The sequence below is a fragment of the Nicotiana tabacum genome, chromosome 20 (genome assembly GCF_000715075.1).
Source record: "Nicotiana tabacum cultivar K326 chromosome 20, ASM71507v2, whole genome shotgun sequence".
Classification (NCBI taxonomy): domain Eukaryota; kingdom Viridiplantae; phylum Streptophyta; class Magnoliopsida; order Solanales; family Solanaceae; genus Nicotiana; species Nicotiana tabacum.
The window spans coordinates 148,464,110-148,490,198 of record NC_134099.1 but is presented as its reverse complement, the minus strand read 5'-3'; the positions used below and the strand labels follow the sequence as shown (position 1 = coordinate 148,490,198).

General features: G+C 33.6%; 2 protein-coding genes and 1 pseudogene across 2 annotated transcripts; 2 read left to right on the top strand and 1 right to left on the bottom strand.

Annotated features, from left to right (window-relative positions):
• The first annotated feature begins 1,451 nt into the window (after positions 1 to 1,451).
• LOC107792959 (geranylgeranyl transferase type-2 subunit beta 1) lies at positions 1,452 to 7,478 on the top strand. Its single transcript, XM_016615227.2, has 10 exons — positions 1,452 to 1,610; positions 3,216 to 3,269; positions 3,811 to 3,961; positions 4,187 to 4,303; positions 4,609 to 4,675; positions 4,868 to 5,016; positions 5,801 to 5,934; positions 6,007 to 6,105; positions 6,222 to 6,297; positions 7,214 to 7,478. Exons 2-10 carry the CDS (start codon positions 3,216 to 3,218, stop codon positions 7,306 to 7,308), a joined length of 942 nt encoding a protein of 313 aa, XP_016470713.2. The 5' UTR covers positions 1,452 to 1,610; the 3' UTR covers positions 7,309 to 7,478.
• Positions 7,479 to 8,698: 1,220 nt separating this feature from the next.
• LOC107792952 (protein C2-DOMAIN ABA-RELATED 4) lies at positions 8,699 to 14,178 on the top strand. Its single transcript, XM_016615218.2, has 4 exons — positions 8,699 to 8,835; positions 10,943 to 11,288; positions 12,821 to 12,916; positions 13,614 to 14,178. Exons 2-4 carry the CDS (start codon positions 11,109 to 11,111, stop codon positions 13,902 to 13,904), a joined length of 567 nt encoding a protein of 188 aa, XP_016470704.1. The 5' UTR covers positions 8,699 to 8,835; positions 10,943 to 11,108; the 3' UTR covers positions 13,905 to 14,178.
• A 4,604-nt stretch (positions 14,179 to 18,782) lies between these two features.
• On the bottom strand, positions 18,783 to 21,382 carry LOC107828684 (glutathione S-transferase-like; annotated as a pseudogene).
• Positions 21,383 to 26,089: the final 4,707 nt, after the last annotated feature.

The following is a 26,089-nucleotide window of genomic DNA, read 5'->3' as shown; positions in this document are numbered from 1 at the left end:
CTTGAACATTGCAGAATCATTTATGCTAGTTGCCTTGAAGTGCCATGTACAATTTTCACCAACACATACCAGCCAGTAGCTACAAAATAAAAATAATTTAAAAACTGGTAAAAAAAATGTAGATAAAAAAAAATAGTTGTAGCATAAAAGATCATATTCAACAATTTATATACAAAACAACTACAAACTATCTACAATTTTGTTAAACAATATCACCAAAAAAACTGAAGTAGTAAAAATTTACAAATAAACTACAAAATAAAAAAGAATTGCAAGTGCAATGTTCCTACCTTCTAGCACTAGATCTTTTCACCCTAAATTGGAACTTATTCATGACAGAATAGTGCCTCATTGTACTTGCAATTGTTTGCTTGTCTTGGTATACTTGGCCTACTTCAATAACACTTGGTGTACTTTCTGTTATTATTATACTTTCATATTCCACTATCGCCGGAGATGTTGGAATATCAATTAACTTCAGTGTTCCAGATGAACCTGAAATAAAATAAAGCTAAATACTCTTATGAACTATTTTTTGTAGATATTTTGTAGTTATTTTGTAGCAATATTGAAATTCTGAATTTCATTTTGAGCTACAAATGATATGTAGTTTTATTGTAGAAATATTGTAGATAGAATGAAGTTCAATACTAATATACATATAGACTTTGACATGTAGTTTTTTTGTAGAAATATTGTAGATAATTTGTAGATAAGTAATATACAACCAAAATTCGATGGTAATGTAACAGAACAAACCTGCAACTGTGTTCGAATTGGTGATACTCAATTCCAAATTGAAATCACGTACTGTTATACATAGCGGATAAGTTCCTAAGCTTTTGTTTTCCTTTTTCGTCTCCATGTATACACGAACACCCATATCGTTCCTAGCTAATTTCCATTGGAGGACAATGTTCGTTGATAATGTATTTGATTTCTATTATTTTTTCGGATGTATCTATCATTAGATGCTATGCTATTGTAGAAATCAATAGGCTATAACTCGCATTTTCACTGACTACAATTCCATCGACCTAAAAGTCTCTATATCTCCCATAGCTTTCCCAATTCCCATTCAGTTGAAACATAATTGGGATTTGCGACATAATTGCTGTTGTTGTAGAAGAATTGTAGCTAATTTTGTCGATTTTGAATTGTGAAATCAGAAAAACTAGTGAAACAGAGTATTTTCGTATAAACAGAGTAGTGAATTTTGGAGAGAAACAGGCGAAATTTAATAGCGAGATTTGCGTTTGATAAAATCTGGAAGAATCCTTAATATCCCAATATTCGCGCGCCTATTAAAAGAATTGTACAACTAACAAGATTCTGTTTTTAATGATTTGTTTATATTTTGTAGAAAAACTGTTAGCGGGACGGGTAATTTGTAAACTATGGACATTTTTCGTAATATAGTTTCCTATACGGTATAGAACCAAAATTTCCCATTTCGAAATTGACCCAATATCTAATGGATTTGGGTCTTTGGGCTGATTTCACATGACCCATGAGAGGCATCCTCATTTGGGATTGAAGAGTCTCAACGTCGGCGATTTGCTTCTGACCTAGTCTCTCCAGCGAATTCAATCTCTTTTTTTCCCCGTGATGTAAGTTTCCATCTTTCTCATATTCACTTGTAATCAATTCATAACATTAAAAAAAAAAACCTTGTATTCGCTTACTTATATGTGATGCCTGCATATTGGCGGATGAATCAAAATACATAAATGGAATTTAGGGACAAATTTTCTGATTTTCTATGAATCAACGAACTCAAATTACAAATAGAAACTGAAATTGAATTGACCTTGCCCTCGAGGTCACTGATGTGACATTCGACTTGATACCAGTTGAGAATTGCTTAGATTCAAGATAGGTAGAATTGAATGACTGTAATTCAAAGGAATCAGCTGTTCAAATGAAGCATATTCAAGGTTCAAGCTGGGCGGCGAAATAGCAAGTGTTCTCAGTGATCACTTTTTAACAATCATAATACTATAACCTGGAAACTCCTTCCTGCAATGTCTCAAGCTTTTCTCTTATCATTTCTAACTCGTTTTCCCATATCTCAATATATGTCTTCTTAGTTTTCACCTAAGTTGCTCTGACACGGCAATTTAGGTGCCGCACCCCTATCGACACGACGCTAGTATGGTTGTGGGTATGGGATCTGTATCGGATCCGGTCAAACAATTTTGGGTACTTTGACCATGGCGGATGGAAAAATTCGAGATGAGATTCAATTTGATTCCCAAAATCAGAACCAAAACTAGGATAAATTTGAAGAAAATGGCATACCTTATCTAGGAAATCAATCATTTACTTATCTACAACTTGAGAATAAAAAAGAAATCCACGCTTTACAAGCTATACGCAAGTGTTCCACAAATTTTCTCATTATTTAGAGATCTTTTTAATTTTTTGAATTATTTTTAGCCAGATCTCCACACCCGTATCCGTACTAGAATTCATATCCCTGAATCTTAAAATTTACATCTCGAAGGATTCGACCTCTAGATCCACACCCGGGTCGGACACCGGCACCCATGTCCGAGCAATTTAGGTTTTCAGAGGGTATTTTACAAGATTTTAGAAACTAAAGGAGTGTCTCAATATTTAGCGTTTTAGTTTTCCATCCTAGTAGACCATTTGCGCGAGCTACACTTTTTTGGTTGTAACTCTGTAGAGCCCTTTGGATGAGTCAAATATTGTGCTGATATTCCTTGGCTGCAGAACCCTTTTTACAGCTGATTTTAAAATGTACAGGAAAGGAGGTGTTCACACTCGTTAGCACAGCGGCAATAAACTAGACTCTTTCTTGTTTCCATGGTTTCTGGAGTTTAGAACTTTGACGAAGTTGGATCCTGCTTTGCTTTTCCTCTTTTTATTTTCTGGAGAGCAAATATGTTGATGTCTCCACTACAAGAAACTTAACGCTACTTAAATGTCCTTTTCTTGTTACAATGTTCTTTTCATTATACTTGTAAATTTGGATATTACAGTATCCTTTTAGCATTATTTGGTTGGACCTTTGGGTCAATGATACAGCAGGAAACTCAGTCATATGGTGTAGTGTTGGCAGAGCTGAGTTACAAGGTTGACAATCGAATATTATGAAATGGAGTTCAACGTTTTGTTTTGGGTTAATAATTTTTGCTTTGATACACTTAGGCTATTATCATAATCTAACTTATGTGCCATAATAACTGCAGATGGGAGAACTGCAGGTGGAAAGGCATGTTGCGTACATTTTAACAGCTGAAAAGGTACTCATCATGTTTTACATCTATTTGTTATTGTATTACTTGTTCACTGGAAAGTGCTGGTACGCATGTAGCTGGTAGTATCTGCTTCTTATGATCATATTTGTGTGGCACTGCTCAAACATACTACTGAAAGACAAATTGTCTCTTAATAAAATAGGCAAAAGTTAAATGGAATTCAACAATTAATTCATGTTGTAGAGCCTAAAGTTTGTCCAAGATTTTCGGTTTATGTTAAAGAGGCACTAATATCATTTCGTGGGTTTTCTCCTCAAATATTGTATTAGTTGTAACTTGTGACTCATCTTTGAGTTCCAGTAGTGTTTGAAGTGGACGTCTACATGATAGTTAGTAAGCACATAGAATGCCCAATAGCTCTAGGAGAAATCAATCTCCTAACTTCATAAATGTGGCGTGACATGCAAGTATTTTACGTTTAAGATGAGTCAAATAGTTAATAAATTATTTTTTGTGGATCTGTTGCTTACTGTATCTCTATATATGATATTATTTTTATTTCTAAAATGTGCTCATATAACTTCAGAGGAAAGATGATTTTGAATCTGTGGTGATGGAGCATCTGAGGTTAAATGGGGCATACTGGGGATTGACAACTCTTGATATTTTGGGAAAGCTTGATGCTGTGGATAAAGATGAAGTTATTTCATGGGTCATGCAGTGCCAACACGAATCCGGTGTGTTTTCTTGCACTTTATTTTGTTTTGTGACAGTAAAATTTTGGGCCTATTTCCAACTTTGTCATACTTTACTGCAGCTAGTCTGCCAGCTGCTCTTTAAAAGGATGCCTGTCTTTTTCTTTTGTTCTTTTTCACTTTTCTCTTTTACTCTCCCTTGTTGGATTAAGTTACTCTACATGATCTTTATTTAAAAGTTCACTTCTCCATTTGTCTAATATGCAGGTGGATTTGGTGGTAACATTGGACATGATCCGCATATGCTGTATACACTCAGTGCTATTCAAGTCTTGGCCCTATTTGATAAACTACATGTTCTTGACATTGATAAGGTGTCAAGCTGTATCCTTCGTCATGTCTGTAATTGCAGCAGAATTTCTGTCCATGGATCTCTTAGATCTCATCTGTATCTATGAACTCTGTAACACTAATAGCATTGACTGCTTTTTTGCCGATAACTTAGAAACCAGTACTTGGATATGTTTGGCTCGTTTGGTGAGATTGTTCTTTGATACCTAAAATATGGTGAAACTATTGTAGAAGACACTCATCAGTTGATTAATATGAATTAATTAATTGGCATTGAGTCCATTAGACACCAATTGAGAATCTGTATAACCAAGGATATACTTGACTTTTTCGGCCAGATATTGCAGGCCTGCAAAATGAAGATGGATCCTTTTCTGGTGACATGTGGGGTGAAGTTGACACACGGTAATAGCTGCTCATTTTGTTTACTGTTTATGTATTTCAGCATGCTTCAGTGTAGAATTCGTTTCTTTTTTCCCCCTTAAATTTTACTTATTATAGCAGGGATTAGCTATAATTTTAGATATTCGGCTTTGAAAACTACTAGTATTAGCAGTAATTTGAGAATGGTGTGACCTAAATTAAGTCTTCTTTTAGGTTCTCTTACATTGCAATCTGTTCTCTAGCATTGCTGCGCCAGTTGGATAAAATTGATGTTGGAAAAGCAGTGAAATATATTGTAAGTTGCAAGAATGTGGATGGTGGATTTGGATGCACACCTGGAGCAGAATCTCATGCTGGGCAAAGTATGTTGAACAAAGAAATGATGAATTTTATCATACTTCCATTAGTTGTTTGAACTAAAACATGAACAAGATCTAATTTGAGTTTTTTAATTTTGTTTCTATTGCTCAGACGCAATTTTTTTCCAAGATTTTCACATTTCATGTTCCACTTAAGGATTCTACTCCTAAGTCATTGTAATTAATTCCCATAACAGCGCACTATCATTTGATATCTAGATCAACAACCAAGACAATAAGCACTTATACCAGAAACCAGGATTAGTTGGCAATAAGTAAAGTGACAAAATCATCAGTAGAAGGTACTGGTGTTGCATGATATTTCAAGTTGTCAAAAGATTTGAAAGAGTCACGAGCAATGGATAGAGCACGATGACTCTTTATGGTTATTTTATGCTTTTAATAAACGTTCAATCGAGATAAATTATCCATTTATAGGTCCTAGATTGGTGAAACAACTGATGTAAACAAACTGGGAATGCTCTGAAATAAAAATCCTTATATTTTGCTTGTCTCTTCTTTTGCATGGAACAAATAGGGTTTGCTGGAGGATTTAGTTTCTCTACATAAAATCTTTTTCTTTAATCATTCGATCTATATGAGAGTTAGTCAAAGCCATATTATTGATGAAAAGTTAGAGGGAGGGAACAATGTTTCGGCTATTTGTTGGTTTTTAAGCTCTTTGTGTTCCATTTAGTTTCCATCTTTCGCTAGTATTCCTATCATATATAAGTCACTTTTTGCTGCATTATTGGACTGCAATCGATACTATGCCTCTTCATTGCAGTTTTCTGTTGTGTGGGAGCTCTTGCAATAACTGGTTCTCTGCATCATGTTGATAAGGACCTCCTTGGTTGGTGGTTATGCGAAAGACAAGTTAAATCTGGAGGTCTAAATGGGCGTCCCGAGAAGCTTCCTGATGTTAGTTACTCTTGCTAATTTCTATTTGCATGTCACTTGATCTTTATTGATATTCCTGTTGTTTCCTCTCAGGTCTGCTACTCTTGGTGGGTTCTTTCCAGCTTAATCATGATTGACAGAGTGCACTGGATCAACAAGGAGAAGCTTGCAAAATTTATTTTGGACTGTCAGGTTACATCTGAATTTGACCATCTTTTTGTTGAATCTTGGCCATAGATATCATATTTTCATGTAATTGTACAACTCCATCATCAGCTTATAGAAATTTCCTTCCTTTGTGAATGTAGGATAAAGAGAAGGGTGGAATATCAGATAGGCCAGATGATGCGGTTGATGTCTTCCACACTTACTTTGGAGTTGCTGGTAAGAGTTAGTTGACCATGCTGATTGCAAATGGTTTGTGTGTTTTTGTCTGTAATGACATGGTGGACATCATGCTTTGAGCATGCTAACTTCATATCTATGAGAATTGAAAGATGGAAGCTTGGAAGTCTATTTAGAATATAAGAAGCTGATCTAAAACTTTTGTCAGTTACATGTTGTGTTGTGGTACACGAGTCATTACCTGTAAGATTCTGAGCTAACAATGGTGTTCATAACAAGCCATTCACATTAACTTGAGCCATGATGCCAACCTTTCTGACTACTAATGTGGTATCTTGGAATAACACCCAACATGTGTGTGTTAACCATGTACTTGGTTAAAGATCATGAGTTTACAGACACGCCCGCCATGGGTGCATTAGCAATTCAATCAATGATGCCAACCTTTCTGGTGGAGGGGTGGCAAGGTTAGGAAAATGATGTGCATCACATGTTTGTTTCTAAAAGAGATTGCAATACACAACTCCTCCTTCTGCATCCAAGATAATTTCAAATGGTATAAATTTATGTTAAAAGGCAAGTGAGCAATAGGAAGACAGATTTATTGAGTGAACTCCTTTTGATCCATTTAGTTTAAAGTTGTAACTGCATTTTTAAATTTCGTTGTTGGATGAGTTTCTTTATACTGCTGAGACATTTTCATAGCGACGGTACATGCATGGTTGTCAACTGTTTTTATACTGGTTCTCTTTATGTGGAAACAGTATTTTACTCTTGGCTTCCATAATTTTCTATTCATTAAGTAATAAAACTAGAAGCAAATTTTATAGGGAAGTTTGTGGAAACTTTTTCTAAGAGCTACTTCTGTTCTTTCCAATTGTTGGCAATGGCTAAATTTGACTTTTCGACCTCAATTGTTACAACTTATTATTCCTTTGTATTTTCTGCACTGCAGGGCTTTCACTTCTTGAATATCCAGGGCTGAAACCTATAGATCCTGCTTATGCCTTGCCTGTTAGTGTTGTAAATAAAGTTATCCTTGGAAAATAATGGATCTTGCTTGATACTGGTGTTATTTGCTTTTGATATGAAATTACCAAATATTTTTTCATTTGGAGAAGGTGATTGGTGTTGCTAGAACTGAAGGTTGGCCTCATCTCTTGTTCTTGTTCTGGTTTAAGTTAGAGAAACAGTTTAATATACATGATGTTGTCTCCATTTACATACTTTCATGTCTTTGCGGGCTCTGGATTACATTATTTCTCGTTTTCTTGGTTTTTGTCATGGTGGGTTCAACCCCATGGCTTCGTTCAGCCTCGAACAGTAAGTAATCACAGAGTTTCTAGGCCTTCGTATGTTAAACACATAAGAGTATGAAATCTTTGTCCAACATGGTCTATAGTTCCTGTCAATTAATATTCCTAGAAAAAACTAATGTTAAAGTAATTTGGGAATGGAGAGAGCAATATTTCATAACTGGAAATTAGAGTATTGGATACCTTATTTTCTCTGGAATCACATTAGAATTTTTTTGCTCATCTCTCTAAAATATTTAGTAAACGGCGCGCTTTCCGCTTTTATTTAAGCAACTTGGCCGCCAGTGTGCTAGCAGCGAATGCAGCTATCATGACGTCCAAATTTGAACTATATGTTGCTCGTGCATCCTATTTTTGAGTTTAACAATGTTGGTAATCTAAAGAAAGTGTGTCAAGGATTTGCCTCGAATTGTCTCGCCTTAACCTCTACTTCATATAGAAAAATATACCAAGTTATTGTTTGTGCCAGGGGTCGTATTTGTGATTGCGCATAATCTGCACATCATACACGGTGATCTTACTAGTAACGAAGGTGTATCCACTGATTAATTGTGAGATCGTTTACCAAAAATTCTGTGTACGCCATGTATTTCAAATTTCTTACTTGACATAGAGGGACAACAAGAATATTGGACATAGATTTAAGCCATTGATCTTACTCAACTGAAAATGAAGAAGATTTGGATAATAGATGGAAAATGAGAAGTACTCATTAAAGATAGCTAGAGTGATTTATTTTTAATCTTGTCCATGACGGACACAGTGTAAAGAAATACATATATAATTAGGTAAGAAAATTATCTACTCTGGATAAGTATTTAAACTAATTACGAGTTGATAACTAGAAATTGATGCTAAATAGCTTGCTGAAACCGATCGATCGAATTACGTGATCGTGCAAAATTGTTTTTAATATTTTCGTGGATAAAACTTAATTTTTTCCCCAATAATCTGAAGTGATTAATCTTTTAGCTTCTTCAAACATAAATTGAGAAAAACATGGATAGAAAGACTATGTCATATCGCTTTATCCGTTTGCTTAGTGGACAAGAATTAAGCATGAAACATATTAGGCACCAACCATTGTCAACTGAAACTCTTATTTCTTGAAATTTCCTTTGTCAAATAGCTATTCGTCTTTGTTTCTCTTTGTCTATGTCTTCACCTTCCCTCAATAAGAACAAATAATAAATTCATCCTAACACCCTTCTCTTTCTTCTTTCTATAATTCGAAAGTCAGGGCGCCTGTAACATAATCATCGTAAGTTTTACGGGAACATTCTCTATTCTTGATCTCCTAGTATAGTAGAATTTCTTTCTTTTTTTTAGAAAAGAGATATACTTGGGTTTTGTTGCCATCTTAGAGTCAAGGAACCATTGGAATTTTATTTCTTTATTATTTTTTCCACCATGAAAAGTATTAACAAAGTTTGTTGAAATGTTAATCACTATCAAATTATATATTTTTCTTCATTAGAACTAGTAGCATTGACATCAATCACTATTTGAATGACCACGTGAGAACTTGATAGTAACATGCAATTATATTATACATTATTTTTAACATTGACATTAGTACTAATTGTTTAGGCCAATTATATTTATTTAAGGGGGTTATTTCATTTGAATGCATTATTAAAGACAAAAGGTGTCAAGTCATTGTGATTTGATTTATTGGTACTGAGATCTCTTTCCAAAATGGATTAAGATTATTTGTTCCTCTTGGTTGGTCATAGGTTGTACATAGGCCGGGTTGATTCGAATTTTATAATTACCAAACCAAACCAATTGTGTCGGGTTATTAAATCTAAAGACCAAACCAAACCAATAAAACTCGGGTTTTTCAATCTCGATTTTTCTCGGGGTTTCTCGGGTTTTCGGGTTTTTCGAGGTTTTTTTCCCGGTAAAATCTTCGTAGAACAAAACATATAATGTATGCTCAAAATATTTCTTTAATCCTAATAAGATACAACTATATAAAGTATTTTCCAAGAAAATAATACAAAATATGAAATGTGTCATAGCATTATCCTAAAATATTCAACAATAAAGACAATAAAATTATGTAATATAAACATTGCTAATTAAAAAGCTATAATAAAAATAAACATAATCTAAAAGTACTAAGTCATGCTAAAATAAATAGACTGAGAAGGGAGTATTAATTATATGACTAAACGCTAGCTAAAGAAAAATAAAAATAGGTTATGCATTTTTATCTAAATTATTGCAAAACAAAAAATAAATATTCAATAAATTCTCATTCTTACTATTGAATTGAATGTCTTTTGTTAGCATTAGTATTGATTTAATTTTGGTTTGGGCTTTTGTTACCATTATTTAATTTACTAATATTAATGACTATAAAACTTATTGGAGCATTCAAAAGTTCTAAGTCCAACCTTGAAATAATACTTATGAATTTTTTTAAGAAATATTTATAAATTACATCACAATAAGTATATTTATATATTAAATATATCTAAAATTTCTATATATGTAATGTGGGGTTGATTTGGTTTCGGTTTGACTTTCTTTAGTTAAAACCAAACCATTATGGTCGGGTTTTTTTTTCCAACACCAAATCAAATCAAACCAAACTATAATCGGATTTTTTTTCTCGGTTTGACTCGAATTATCGGGTTGGTGCGGTTTGTCGGTTTGCTTTGTACACCCTAGTCATTGGTGCTAAGCTCATTTCCAAATACATCACTATCTGTGGCGTAGACCAAAAGTTTTTTTTAGAAAGATTCCTATTACAGATGGGCCTAAGAAGAAAAGTGTAACGTTTTATTTCTGCACTTTCTGTGCTGTTCTATCATATCTTTCGTCCAATATTAATTATTTTAGCAAATTAAATTTATTTTTAAAATATTTTATGTTTTATAAAAAAAGAAGGGGAGCTTTAATTTGCTGTAATTGGTAAAGTTGCTACCACGTGACCAGGAGGTTACGAGTTCGAGCCATGAAAATAGCCTCTCGCAGAAATGCTGAGGAAGACTGCCTACAATAGGTCCTTGTGATCCGGCCCTTCCCCGGACACCACACATAGCGGGAGCCTAATGCACCGGGCTACCCTTTATTATGTTTTGTCCACTAATTTTTTTCCTGAATCTACTCTTACTGTTTCAAGTAGTAAAAAATTATATTAAGTGGAACATTTGAAGAAAGACAAAAAAGTAATTACACAAAAACTCTTATTATTAAGTTATTAAATATTTTTCTTTAAAGGTATTCAGAAGTAATTAAGAGTGTAATTCTCATTTTATATTCGGGAGATTCTGATGTTGTTATCGTAACAGTCTAACATACAATGCCACTGTTTAATTATTTCTTTTTGAATAACTCCATTTTTTTGTGTGTGGTAGATTCGACAGATAATATCGAGTTTGAGTTGGTGGGAAGGGTGTTCGTGAAAAACGTTGGTGAAAAGAACCAATAATTAATTTGGTATGTTCATAATATTAATTAAACATATAGATTTATTTTAAGTATATAAAGGAGGGGAGGGGAGGCTAAAGATATAAAAAAAAAATGGAGTCATCACCAAAAACACCAGACAGCAAAGGAGCAGGAGCAGCAAGTGCAACAAAATCATTAATGGACAACCTTTTGGGACTACTGAGAATCAAAATAAAGAGAGGAGTTAACCTTGCTGTTCGTGATGTTCGAACCAGTGATCCTTATTGTGTTGTCAAGATGGGTAAAAAACAGGTCTCTTTCTTTCCTCCTCTATATACTTTTAACTTTAGTTTTTTGATAGGTTGCCATGTGAGCAAGGCCACGGGTTTGAACCGTGAAAACAGCCTCTTGCGAAAATGCAAGATAAAACTGGGTACGATAGATCCTTGTGGTCCGGACCTCCCTTTTTGATAGGATAATATAATTTCTAGATTCTACTTCTAGACATGTTTCGAAGCAGCCGTAAACATAAACACCGGGTCATGAATACTATATAATTAGCAGCGAAATCAGGAATTTTACTAACGATGTTCTGGATTAAGATATACGCATAAAAATAGTATTGATCTATACAGGGGCGGAGATAGTGCAAATGTTACGAGTTTACGTGAACTCAGAAACTTTTTCATAGACCCTATATTGTACTAAAAAACTCATTAAAAGTATAAGAATATTTAACTTGGAACCGAATTCGTTTGTCCTTTTTATTATGTATATTAACTTGAGATCATTGTAGGTGTTAGAAATTATAATAGAATATAGGACGAAATAATTTGGCCTTGATAGTGTAGTCACTGTCCTTAAGGAATTTAAGCCTCCCAATTTCGTTGCTGCATGGATTATGACAGAATTCCTCCAGGATTCTACAAAGCCTCTGAAATTCGAGTTTCAACAATTAACTCGAATTTCCCACAAGAACAAAATAGTTGTGAGTTGTAGAAAATAAGTAGAAGAGAAAGAGATGAAAGTTTCAGATAATTTCGTTTTGGAGATGAAATAGGTATTTATAATACCTCTAGGAGTCTGTTGGAATTAACAGACTCATCTCTTCATAACAGGCACCTTTTAAAACCAATAGCCACCTTCTTTTAAATTTAAAAAAGAAATATAAAACGTTTTTCTGAAATTAAAAGGCTAAAAACGTTTTTAATTAATCAAATAATGGGTGGCTAAAACATTAATTCAGGCTACTTAATTGGCCCAAAGCCCAAGTGCCCAATCTTGATTATTAATAATATAGTCAAATTCCAATTTCCCTCCAAAACACCCTAAAAAATTTCAAACTATATAAGACAAAGAAATGGTTTTAAACACCTCTTCCTTTTTTTCTTTTTCCAATGAGGGACAAACAACCTCTTCTCAAATACTTCCCATCAAACACTAACTAATCTAACAGTAGTAACCATAGGCTTAAAATTCTGGATACACCTCTGAATCCACATACACAATATAATTTCCATACACTGTTCTGTTGCATATAAAATATTCCCTGAATACTCGTAATTCAGGTTCAGTTGGAGATGTAAAGCTTTGAAAATGAAGGATTTAAAGCAGCTATTATTGAACTAAGAAAAACTCATGGAAATCCCATAACTGGCTCTTCTTTTCTCTCATGGCTTTGGCTAATTTGTAAATTTTAAGCTGCTTGGGAATTGGGATATTTTAGGTTGAGAACTTGGATTTTGGCAGTTACAAGTTTTTTCTTTTTACTCTTTTATATGTAAGCCTATATTAATTGCTCTAACACAAATTTTGGACTTGCTTACGTTTTAACTTAAATGCAGAAACTGAAGACGCGAGTTATAAAGAAGGATATTAATCCTGAGTGGAATGAAGAACTGACCCTCTCTGTCTCTGATCCCAGTCTTCCTGTTAAGCTGGTAAATTTTCTTGCTGCATAGTATAACATAAATTTCCTTAATTTCCTGGTCGGCTATTTGTATAACAATCCTTAACAAAAATACATTCTTCGGTCATTATTTTCTTTGTTGAAGTGTATGACCATCTCATCTAAAAAGCTTAAGATGTTGGAGAGAACATACTATATCTCCAACACGCAAACTCACGTGCAGACTTGATTCTTTTTGATGAGCCAAGCATGGGCGGAGGTAGTGTATGATTAACGGGTTCGGATGAACCCGGTAGTTTTTGCTTAAACCATGTTTTGTATTAGAAAGTAACTAAATATATATAAATATTTAACTGCGAACCCAGTAACTAAATGAGTTATGAGTTCGGTAGCAAGTTCGGAACCCATAAACTTCAAATCCTCGCTACGCCTCTGGAGCCAAGCACGTGAAAATTCTGCCTGCTCTGCTAGCTACCATATTAAAGTGTGTGACTGTCTCATCTAAAAATTTAAGCTGTTAGAGAAAACACACTTTTATTTACTTCATTATGTCTCCAACATTCTTTCGCCTGCTTTTCGGGGTACTAACATGACTAAGTATTCCACAATGATAAAGTACAAAAGAATAGAACGAATATAGAGGATTCGTATAGTCGATCACAAATAATTCGGGATTAAGAAGCATTTTGATTGATCGGTTGATGTTTGTTTATTATATCTGCTTGCAGACTGTTTATGATCACGACACGTTCAGCATGGACGACAAAATGGGAGATGCAGAATTTGACATAAAACCATTTGTAGAAGCACTGAAGATGAACTTAGATGGTCTCCCATCTGGCACTGTAATTACAAGAGTACTGCCTTGTAGGACAAACTGCCTCGCCGAAGAGAGTAGAGTTGTATGGCAAGATGGTAAGGTTGTTCAAGATATGATACTAAGGTTGAGAAATGTTGAATGTGGAGAAGTTGAACTCCAACTTCAGTGGATTGAACTTCCTGGCAGTAAGATTTTGTAGAAGAATGCGCCGATATATCTTGTTGTCTATAGCTTAAAAAACTCTTTTCTGCTTCTACAATTTAATGGTTTGTGGGATATGGTAATGGAGTTTGATATATATAGGTCAAGTTTGATGAAGACCTCTTCACTCTGCACTTATGTGCACAAGAATTGTAGCTTAGTTGGATATGGGGTTTGAACTTTTTTCATTTGTAATCATGTAATTAACTGGAATTACTTTTGTAATAATGACAATGCAGTTTATTTGCAGAAAGTTGTATACTTTTTCTTTCTTTTGTATGCATAACTTATAGTCTTTCATCTTTTTACTCTAGAAAGTTATTAACATTTAGGGATGCAAACGTCCCGGTGCGGTGCGGTACGGTCCGCAAAGATTTCAACTCGCCCCGCATAGCATTTTCACCCGCATCCACCCGCCCCACACCCACACCCGCGTCCACCTGCCCCGCTCCTCCCCACAAAAGTGTTTTTTTTTTCTTTCATTTTGCTAGTTTTTTTTTAATTAATTTTGTTGCTGGATTTTTTATTTCATCAACCAAAAAATGAAAAGCTTATGCTCATCAGCTCATGTATTGAATTGTTTAATTGGAATGCTGGAAATTGACAAAAACCTGAATGTTATGCTTATGGTTTTGGAATTTGAAAACAATTTTCGAGCGTTCATTAGATGATTAAGTGATAAATGTTGATTATTTAATCATTAAATATTTGTATAAACTATATTTTATATTCCCTTAAATGTCTAACTTTTTCTTTTATTGAAAATTTCTAACTTAATTAACATTCTATTAAAAGGTGTACTTGAAAAAAAGAAGAGGTTATAAATGTTTTACTTTGTTTTTATGAAGTATCAAACATTTAAATAGATGTTATGCTATTTAAGGTTTGTTGCATGTCTTATTACTAGATAATACAGTAGGCCAAATTCAGTAAACTTGTGCAAACCCGCATAGACCCACAACCGCACCGCATCAGTCTTTTAAAAAATTATTTCAACCCGCCCTGCATAGCTTTAAACCCACATCATTCCGCACCCGCACCGCCCCATTTGCCATCCCTATTAACATTTGAATTATACTAGCATTGAACATATGTATATTACTCATACTTGACAAATTAGTTCTAGCATTGATAAACTGCGCTGACTAAAATTGCTTTGGCTATTTCGTCGGTTGTCCTAGTAACGGTAAAAAAAACTTAATTGCATTCAGTGTTAGCGCCAAACTAGTTAGAATTTGGCATGTGCATTCTCTGTCAAGCAGGGGCAGAGCTAGAGTGTCGAGAACGGGTTCGGCTGAACCCAATAGTTTTGGTTCGAACTTTATATTTGTCTTACAAAATTTATTGAATAAATATAAATTATTAATTTAAAATCCAATAAACTTAAAACAATTACAATCCTGAATCCATAAACTTGAAATTCTGGCTCCACCTCTGCTGTCAAGGCCCAATCATTGTGCTTTGGTTCATCAGATAAACAATTTAGAGTGTGTTTGGTACGAAGGAAAATATTTTCTAGAAAATATTTTTCAATTTACCCATGTTTGGTTGGCTTAAATATTTTGGAAAACATTTTCCTTATGAACTCATTTTCCTAATCAAGAGAAGAGAAAATATTTTCCAAAACTCCTTCTCAACCTTCCCATCTCACTCTCCAAAAAAGGCATTTTTTTTTAAATTTCAGTTTTTCACCCACCCTACAACATTTGTTACCTTATTTTTTTTTTTTTTTTGCAATTTCAAATTTATGTTTTTTCATATTTCTGCACCACTCACCACCTACCCACCTCCTCACCTGCCCCTCCCTCACCGGAAAAAAATATTTTTTAAATATATTTTTCAGTTTTAATTTTTTTATTTATCGGTTTAAAGGTTCAAAATTTTACAAATTCCAAAGTTATGAGTTCGGAGGTTTATGTGTTTGGAAGTTTACGGGTTCGAAATTCTACGGTTTCGAAAGTTTAGCGGTTCGAAAGTTTATGAAATTTGTAGGTCTGGAAGGTTGTTGGTTTGAAAGTTTATGGCTTCATGGTTATTATATCTAAATTATTTATGAATATTCTTGAGAAGTCATTTCCCTTAATTTGCGTACCAAACACCGTAAAATAAATAAAATTTACTACTTGTTTTCCAAAAAAATATTTTCTTGAAAAATATTTCCACGAAAAATATTCTCTGTTATACCAAACACCCTGAGGGTAAACTTTTTAACCTGGCTGGATAAATTCACCAAATTGTCTCGGAATAGAAAGCAAATACACGGTTTAACTTGTCCCTAACTATTCCCCCCCCCCCCCCTCCCTTTGCTTCTCCAATCAGGGCAGAGCTAGAAGCCCGAATATGAATTCGAAAGTTTATGAAATTTGTAGGTCCGGAAGGTTGTTGGTTTGAAAGTTTATGGCTTCATGTTTATTATATCTAAATTATTTATGAATATTCTTGAAAAGTCATTTTCCTTAATTTGCGTACCAAACATCGAAAAATAAATAAATTTACTACTTGTTTTCCAAGAAAATTGGTGAATTTATCCAGCCATGTTAAAAAGTTTACACTAAAGGTGAATAAATAAACATCCTTAGTGTAAACTTTTTAACCTGGCCGGATAAATTCACCAAATTGTGTTGGAATAGAAAGCAAATACACGGTCTAATATTCAATGTTCTTACCCCCCCCCCCCCCCTCCCCCGGTTACTTCTCCAATCAGGGGCAGAGCTAGAAGCCCGAATATGAATTCGGTCGGATCCAGTAACTTTTGCTCAAACAATATACTTGTGTTAAAGAGTTCATTAAATTTGTTTAAATATTAAATTTAAAACTCAATTATTAACATTTGATATTGTTGTTATAAAATCTAGAACCCATAACTTTGAAATCCCGGCACTGCCTCTGTCTCCAATGCTTGATTTCGATACCAATGTTTCAGGTTATTGTTGGTATCGTCTAGAGGGTGGATAAAGGTGCTCAATTTGAGAACATAGGTGCGTGAGCTTTTTCTCATTTAGGACATTTCTAAAGCCTACACTTTTCCCCCCTCTTTTGTTAGGTAATCAGAATTTTATTAATGTAAAGCATGAAAATGAGAGAGCTAGGAATTCTAACATGCTGTCTGCTTAGGTTATGCTTTCCAGTATGCGTAGCTCCGTTTGGCCATACATTTTGGCAACTTCTTTTCAATTTTTTTTTAAAAACATTGTTTGTTCATAGTTTAGTGATCTATTTTTAAAAAAATTCTGAAATTATTTTTCAAGTTCCCAAAATCTAGTTTAGGGTAGTTTTTGGGTGAAACTTTTTCTCCCACTCACAAAACTTCAATTTTTTTTTTTAAATTAAATGCATGTCCAAACATAATTTTAACTTCCAAAAATTATTTTTCAAAACTACTTCAAAAGTTATTTTTTCACGTTTCAACCAAATCTATGTCCAAACGCTAGAAAAGACACTCGTGTATTCTGCTTTTGTCCTCAAAAACATCTCAGAATCGAACCATATAAACCACCAAATACAAGCCGGAAGGTATTGCTGAGCACAAAAAACAATATGTAAAATCAAAAGATATGCACCAGCCGGGAATCGAACTCGGGTTTGTACCGTGCAGAGGCGGAGCCAGGATTTGAAGTTTATGAGTTCTGAACTTATCATCGAACTCATAACATGTCTTAGTTACTGGGTTCATAATTAAATAGTTATACATATTTAATAGATTTTTAATACAAATACAAAGTCTAAACAAAAGTTAATGAGTTCGTCAAAACCCGTAAGTAGTTCTCTACCTCCGCCCCAGGTACCATGGCAGGGTACTATTCTACCACTAGACCACTTGTGCTTGGTTGTAAGATGGCCTCATACTCTATTTAATTGTCCTATATAGAAAAGGGATAGAATGGAATAAGCATTTGAAAATGCGACATAATTTAAGCTCTTATGATGTGGTACAGTTCTATCATCTCTTTCTTTCTCCCCATTCTCGTAGTATAGGGAATTGAATTCTTCCCATTATCGAATAATGTGGAGATTGAACTTCTAGTCCGCCAACAATGGCATAAAGAAATTATTAGTGGTGGTGATCAATAGAAAAAGCTGGACTTAGCATTCACTAATCTCAAATTTATTGTATATTTTGTTAAGGCTCTTTATTTGACGTCTATCAAGAAATAGAGCAAGTAAAGTAGGCCACGGCGATCGAAACGACGCAAAAAATCCAGATATGTGTCTAATAGTATAGTATTGGTAGGCTAAAAATGTAATGAGTTCGATTTCAGAATGAAACGGTCTTAACAATTAAACAAAATTTAACTTATATACCCTAATAAGATAAACCTTTTTTTACACTATGCGTGTAATCCAACCTATTATAGCAAATTATCTACTTTATTTTCTAAATGAATATTTTCACGTGTCATGAACAATAACTTTACTTATCTTTTAAATGACCTGATAATATAAAAATTATTTTACGATGTTATATATTACTCCCTCAGTTTCAATTTATGTGAACCTGTTTGACTGGACTCGGAGTTTAAGAAAAAATAAAAACTTTTGGAATTTGTGGTCCTAAATAAGTCAAAAAGGGGCCTAGAGTATTTGTGTGGTTATAAAAGCTTCTCATTAAGGGTAGAATTGCAAGTTTAAGCTAAATTGTTACCAAATTTAGAAATGGGTCATTCTTTTTGGAATGGACCAAAAAGGAAATAAGTTCACATAAACTGGAACAGAGGGAGTATATAGTAGTTAAACTCCACAAGACGTCATTATATATCGTCATTTTCACCTACTAACCAAGGCACTTGATATCACATGTTTTTCTTCGCCAAATTTTGTATTGAATTCTAATTTATGAATGAGATTATATGTAATGCAATCGAAGGCCTTTCATACGATAGATTAAAGATAAACACTCATAGCAATAACAAACACATCACATAATATGGTCTCACTGAAGACAAAGGACGAAAGGGGAAAAAAGACGAATAACATAAAACAAAATATAGAAAAAGTCTTCAACTATGGCCCATGTTTATTAACCTGCTAATACATAGGCCATATTCATGTGGTAATTTCAAAGTTTCCGCACTCAAGTAGTCAAGTGCCTTAGACCAAGCTGGTCTTGCCAAGATATCAGCACACCAATCACTAACATGAGGTCTACAATCAAACAAACTCTTAACTTTAGTCCCCATCAAATAGTTAGCAATAGGTATATGGTGCAAATCTGCTAGTGTGAAACTTTCTCCACCCAAATATTTTGACTCCTTAAGTCTTGATTCGTACACATCAAGAACTTTACCGAGTTTTTCTTCATTCTCTGTCACTGCTGCTTCATCTGTCGCCGCGCCGAAGAATAATGGCTTAAGAGCTATCTCAAAGGTTAGATTAAAACCTGGAGTGTCAAATTTTGTTGATTCTACTTCCATCCACACAGAATGATTGCCATTTCCTTAGGATCATTGGGTAGAAGTTGATTCCCTTTGTCAGCATATGTGTGAGCTATGTATTGTGTAATGGCTATATATATATATATATATATATATATATATATATATATATATATATATATATATATATATATATATATATATATATATATATATATATATATATATATATATATATATATATATATATATATATATATATATATATATATATATATATATATATATATATATATAATTGTGTGCAGGAGGCAAAATTTATGATGATTTTTTGGGTCACGGGTGCAATGTAGTTTCAATGGTTTCAACCTAAACCAAATATATATTGTATGGAGAACAAATATATATATGTACAAAATTCAAAAATTGTCCACATGTACTGACCTAAGATCATAAATATTGACCCATCACATTTCAACTTAGGATTCCATGCTGGTTCTATGAGTTCATTTGAATCTATTACTTCCAGCTACTAAATGTATATAGATAAAAGTCATTTAAAAAATGTATACATAGATAAAAATATGCATACACCGAATTCATTGACTTTAAATCTTGAATTCGTATGCCATTGTGTGGTATAGGAAAGTCCACTTACCAAAAAGCTTGAGATCTCCATCTTCAAATGCTGGAACTTGACCAAATGGCTGCATGAATCAAAGAAATTTAATTAAGTTCGTAATCTGAATTTCAAGTTCTGCCTCTTGATCAGATTTAGGCTGTCGACATACAATCACATCCATTTTTTACTCGACTCACACAACAACAACAACAACAAACCCACTATAATCCCACAAGTAGGGTCTGAGGAGAGTAATATGTCCGCAGACCTTACCCCTACCTTGGGGGTGGAGAGACTGTCTCCGATAGACTCCCGACTCAAGGAAAAATGAAAAGAAAACAATAGCAACAAGCAGTAACAACATCAAGACAATTAAAAAACAAGCGAAATTATCAATATGTATAGAGATCTCACACACACATGTATATGAAATAATTTAAAACTATGTGCGATAATAAAATTGAATTCACCACCAATGAGTGTGGTAGAATGGTAAAAGTTCATTCTTAATTAGAGATTTTAGGTTTGAGTCTTGCCAATGGAGTCCCGAAATAGGATTAAAAGGACATGAATAATATAAGGTACTAGGTTTAAGGTGAACATACATTGAGGGAAATGAGAGGTTCCTTCTTGTGATCACCAGCAGGCAAATTAACATGAACAAGCTCAAAATCGAGCTCTTTCTCTTTGAGGCATGCTATCACTTTCAACACCGCCGGTGACTGGACCGGACCATGAACCTTGATTACCATTATATTAGTGCTAGAGAAAATTTGGTGAATAATTGTGTTACAAATATGGAAGGACGAGTAGAAGGCAGGTGTTATATATAGGTGTAATGTATGCACCTCGTTAGGGTGTAGGTGGTTTGGTTTGAGTCAATAAACAACAACCCAGCGTAATCCCATAAGTGTGATTTGGGAAGGGTAGTGAGTACGCAGAGCTTACCCCTATCTGAGGGAGTAGAGAGTTTGCTATCGAAAGGCCCTCAGCTAAAAAAAACGAACAAAGACAATAAATCAGTACCATCAATAAAAATCATAAAAATAAAACAGCAACATAAGGACCAAAAAATAGATGAAAAGAAATAATAGTAACAAGTAAATAAGGCCCGGTACTATGAAAAATGGAAGAATAGTGTGGACACAACATTAACCACTAGCGGTTTATAAATTTTAATTTAAAAAAGACCAAATTAACATTGTTGAATCAATAAACCAAATCAAATTAGTTTTTCGTCTTTTTTTCCCGCTCTTTTTCCTAATTATACACATACACTCGCATATAATATACTTAAAAGTTTACTAGCATAATTGATATACATAATAAAAGAATAGTAAAGCGCACTTTTAGCAAAAAAAATTTAAAAATAGACTTTTACAAAATTACATCCAATCCAATGTAGGGTGAGGAAATTTATTAAGAGGAACCGCATAAATGTTGCTTGTTTCGAGGAGAAAATGCACAGATAACCAATTTTGGAACCCTATCTAAGGCATACTCATAGTTTATGAATTTTTACTTATAAGTTTAGTCATTTCACAATCAATTTTAGGTATACCGGTCGTAAGTTGCAAAAACGGACTTTTGAAGTTACAAAGTTTACCTGAAGTTTGGCATATTGCTTGTGCAAGTAAACGTCTGAACTTCAGCCTTACGCGACTAAATTTTGATTTGCTCAAGCCAAACTTCAAATATTTTAACCTGAACTTCAAACATTTATGCTTATATATATATATTATTAGTTTACCAGCAAAAGAAAGATCTACCAAACTCAGTTCATGAAAGGTTTCTAAAAACAAAGAGCACACCAACTTCATTACATTAGACATTAGGAGTTAACGTTAATAGGATATATGATCAGGTAAACATACATACCAACTTCATTACAAGAACGAAGACCAATCTTATCCACAAAATTAATTATCCATATTGCTTATAACCTAAGTTCGTAATCTTTAAAAAACAACAACTGACAACTACGTGCTCACAATTACTGGATAATTGGGATACTAATTGCTTTGAAGAATTCAAGCCACGTCTAAAATATGCTTCCCCACCCATTATGATTCCTAAGAATTTCTGTCCTACGCAAAGCATTGGAATATTGATAACATATTAAAATTTTTAATCATATTGTTAATCATATGAAGAAGCAACAACTATTAGATCATTTGAAATTTAATTACATATAACTATTTATAAAAGGAAAATTAGTAACCAGAAAATAATTATAGTGTAAATGTTATTTAAACGGTTATAAAGTTAAATGCAAAAAAAAAACGAAAAGGAATGGTTGGTTGACTTTCAAGTCTATCAGGAGACGCATTAAATAAACTTCCATTAATCAGGTTTACAAAGTTAATAATTTGCGTTCATATAAATTATTATAAGAGTAAGTGGTCAGTAGGCAGCAACTTCACGGTTATTACGAAAAATTTTTACGCACTGCCATAGATCACATAAAGATGTCAGCCATTACAAGCTACAAAAATTAGCCACTAACGCTTGTATTAGGCTAGTTGGTCTATATCTAGGGACATATAAAGTGTTGTGTCGTTGGATTCAAGTTTGATGCGAAACATAAATTATATAATATATAATATATATCCATTTCACTTTACATGACACCATTTTATTGGATACAAAATTTAAAACCTAAAGAAAATATTTGAAATTTGTGTCCCAAACAAATTAGTATAACATTTCTGTGTCATTCTTTTAAGAATAAATTAAAAAAGAAAAAAATATCATACAAAATGGAGTAGAAAGGATAGCACCTATTTTCTTATTTCTTTACCTTCGCATAATTGGTAAAAAAATTCCTCCATGTGCTCCAGTTCGCATCAAACATGGACACTTATGTGTAGTTGGCAGATAAATAACTACTAATAATGCACAACTATTTACATTTTAATTGTAGGACAATTCAAACTCGACCCTCCTCCCCGTGGCCTCTCTCTCTCTTGTTAATTTCAATTAGAAGCTTTGAAAGAGTAATTTGTGAGCTTTTAAATGTCAATGATATGGTAAAAGCTAACGTTAACTATCTTTGCCCAGGATTTGTTGAGGAAGCATAAGGTCTTAGACTCTTGGGCTTGTCAATTTGTTGATGGGCCAAGTTTCATATGTCCACTCTCATACCCATTTATATCTGCACCTAGCTCAATAGTGGCCTAGTTGACCACTCGTCACGTAGCCTATTGGTCTGGCCTGGGCGAAAAGGGAATAATGGGTAAAAGGATAGAAGAATTAGTTCAAATAGACGCCTACTTAATCGCTTAAACAAAAAATAACTGGTGGTTATATGCATAATTCTTGTATTATATGTGTATAAACAATGTATAATCTATCTATATGGCTAGAAAAATAAACAATGAATATGACCGCTATTTGTGTAAAGATGAGATCTTTACGCAAATAGCCGAGCAAATTTATTTATTTATTTTTTCTAGTTGGCATGCATAGATTATAGTGTGTGTATATATATATATATATATATATATATATATATATATATATATATATATTATATATGGATTGTACTTATATTATATATCCGCCGGCTATTTTTACCTTAAGCAGTTGGGTGAGCGACTATTTAGGTTAATTCTTCAAGAATTAAGCCCACTAAATTGTCAAAATTGTATGGCGTAGCCAGTTTTACGGCTGAATATCGAAAAATAGCCAGCGATCTAAATGTAATCGATTTCTAGCCATTTTAACTTAAAATCTATTGGTAAATGTTATAATTGCCTTTGACGCTTTTAACATACTATTTAGTTACTTTTTATCGGCTTTCTCTTTGTTTTTACAGCAGTTGTACGGATTTCGCTTCCTGAGAGAGCACTTTTCTTCGAATCTTGTCTAGGTTAAGTCCAATTTTCTTCAAAATTATGGTGAGTTTTGTTGTTTACAATAATGTGTTTGAATTTTCGTTGTTATTAATGGTTCTTTAGGTTTAATTTTGATTTCCGTACCATTAGGATTTAAATATTTGTTGTATTTTAACTTTTATGATTTTTTCTCTGTTCATTAGTTTGTCTTATTTCTGCTAATTTTGTAACTCTGTTATTAGTTTTATGTTGTAATGTTGTAATCGTTGTTTAATTTATTTTTATAAGTTTTTCAAAATTTTTCTAGTCTCTGTATATTAGAGTTAATTTTCAAGTATTTTCTTACTTCGTCTGCATTTTACATTTCTCCATTTCTTGTCAAATTTTGATTACAGGGTTATACTGGAAGAATATTATAATATAGTTGAGTTTTGATTCATTGCAGTATATTTTACGGGACGTCTGTTGTGTGTGAATAGTTGACGTTTAGTGTGTGGGTTTTGCTAATGTTTTTTGTTTATTAAATTTAGTAAAATTTTGTCCAGTATATTATACTGGAAGTCTATCATGTGAATGTTTATCTTCCAGTATGTTATACTGGATAAATATTATAATTGTAACGACCCGGCCTGTCATTTCAAGAATTAGCGTCTCGTTCAACGACTTAAGACCTCGAGGAGCTTCGTAATATGCATTATGACCCGCATGTATGGTCAAGTTTGTTTTTTCATAAGATTCGGAGTTAAAATTTAAAGAAAATCAAAATCTTATGTTTGAAGCAAATGGAAAGAGGTGACCAAAGAGTTGACTTTTGAGCAAAAGACCCCAAATTAGAATTTTAATGACGTCAATAGCTTCGTATGGTGATTTCGGACTTAGACGTGTGTTCGAATTTGGATTTGAAAGTCCACAAGACAATTCGGCGCATTTTGGCGAAATAAGAAAGTTGACGTGTTCTAATTATATTATTTTATATGTGGAAGAGGTCTATTACCATTATAAATACCAATTGGATATGATAGCAAGTGTACGAGGTGTACTATAAGATATATGGGGTCTAAGGAAAGTTCTAAGTCTAAGACAAGTTGGAAAATTACATAATAGACTAAAGTTGCAAATGAGTACGTGCAAAACCTTACTTTGGACGAGAATATATACATGTATATAATCAGTTGTGTGATGCACAACCTATCAAATTAAATCCCTTTGAGTCTACTTTTCAGAAAATCAAACCGTTTGTCATTTGGAGATGTATACAGAAAGTTATGACCATTTTACCGGACATGTGTCATAAGCGCACCCAGGCGCGCGGCCGCGCCGAAACCGCGGCAATTCAAGAGATTTCTGCCTGTGAGCGCGGCAGAACGCGGAAGGAGCGCGGTGGAGCACACAAAATCCCTTAAATACCCCTAGGTAGTGTAAAAACCGAAGAGGTCCGAGATTTCCTCCATTTTTGGTCATTCAAGCACGGATTTGGGCGATTCCAAAGGGGTTTTTCACGATTTCGACTTGGGTAAGTGTTCTATATCCGGAAGTGATTACATTTCATAAATCTATATCAATATTCATCGTTTATTTCGGATTTGGATGAAAGAAATTGAAGTTTTTTTAAAACTTTCCAAAAATGAAAATTTAGGATTTGAAGGTCCATTTGATATCGGAATTCGATAATTTTTGTATGGTTGAACTCGTATCGGAATGGGTTGTTAGATTTTATGAGTTTCGTCGGATTTCGAGATGTGGGCCCCACAGGCAATTTTGAGTTAAATTTAGGATTTTAATTTGGAAAATGTGTAAATTCATATGGAATTAATTCGTACGATTTATATTGAGTATATTGAATTATTATGACTAAATTTGAAGCTTCGGATGAATTCGCGAGGCAAAGGCTTGTTGGAATTTTGAATTGGTTCCAAAGCGAGGTAAGTGTTTGGTCTAACCTTAGCTTGAGGGATTAAGAGTTGTGTCCTATTTGTTATGTGTTATTTGTTGAGTACGACGTATAGGCATGGTGACGAGTATCTATACGTTGGTGTCAAGCATGCCCGTGAGTCTTATACTTTGATTAATGTGACTCTGTTTCGTATTATATATGCTCTATATGATAATTTCTATTGAGGAATATGACTTGTGAAAGTATTATTGTTAATTGAACATGGTGGAGCGTTGGCTCAAGTTGAGAATTGAATTGTTGAACATTGTAGAGCATTGGCTCAAGTTGAGAATTGAATTGTTGAACATTGTAGAGCATTGGCTCTAGTTAAGAATAGAATTGTTGAACATTATAGAGCATTGACTCAAGTTGAGAATTGAATTGTTGAACATTGTAGAGCATTGGCTCAAGTTGTGAAGT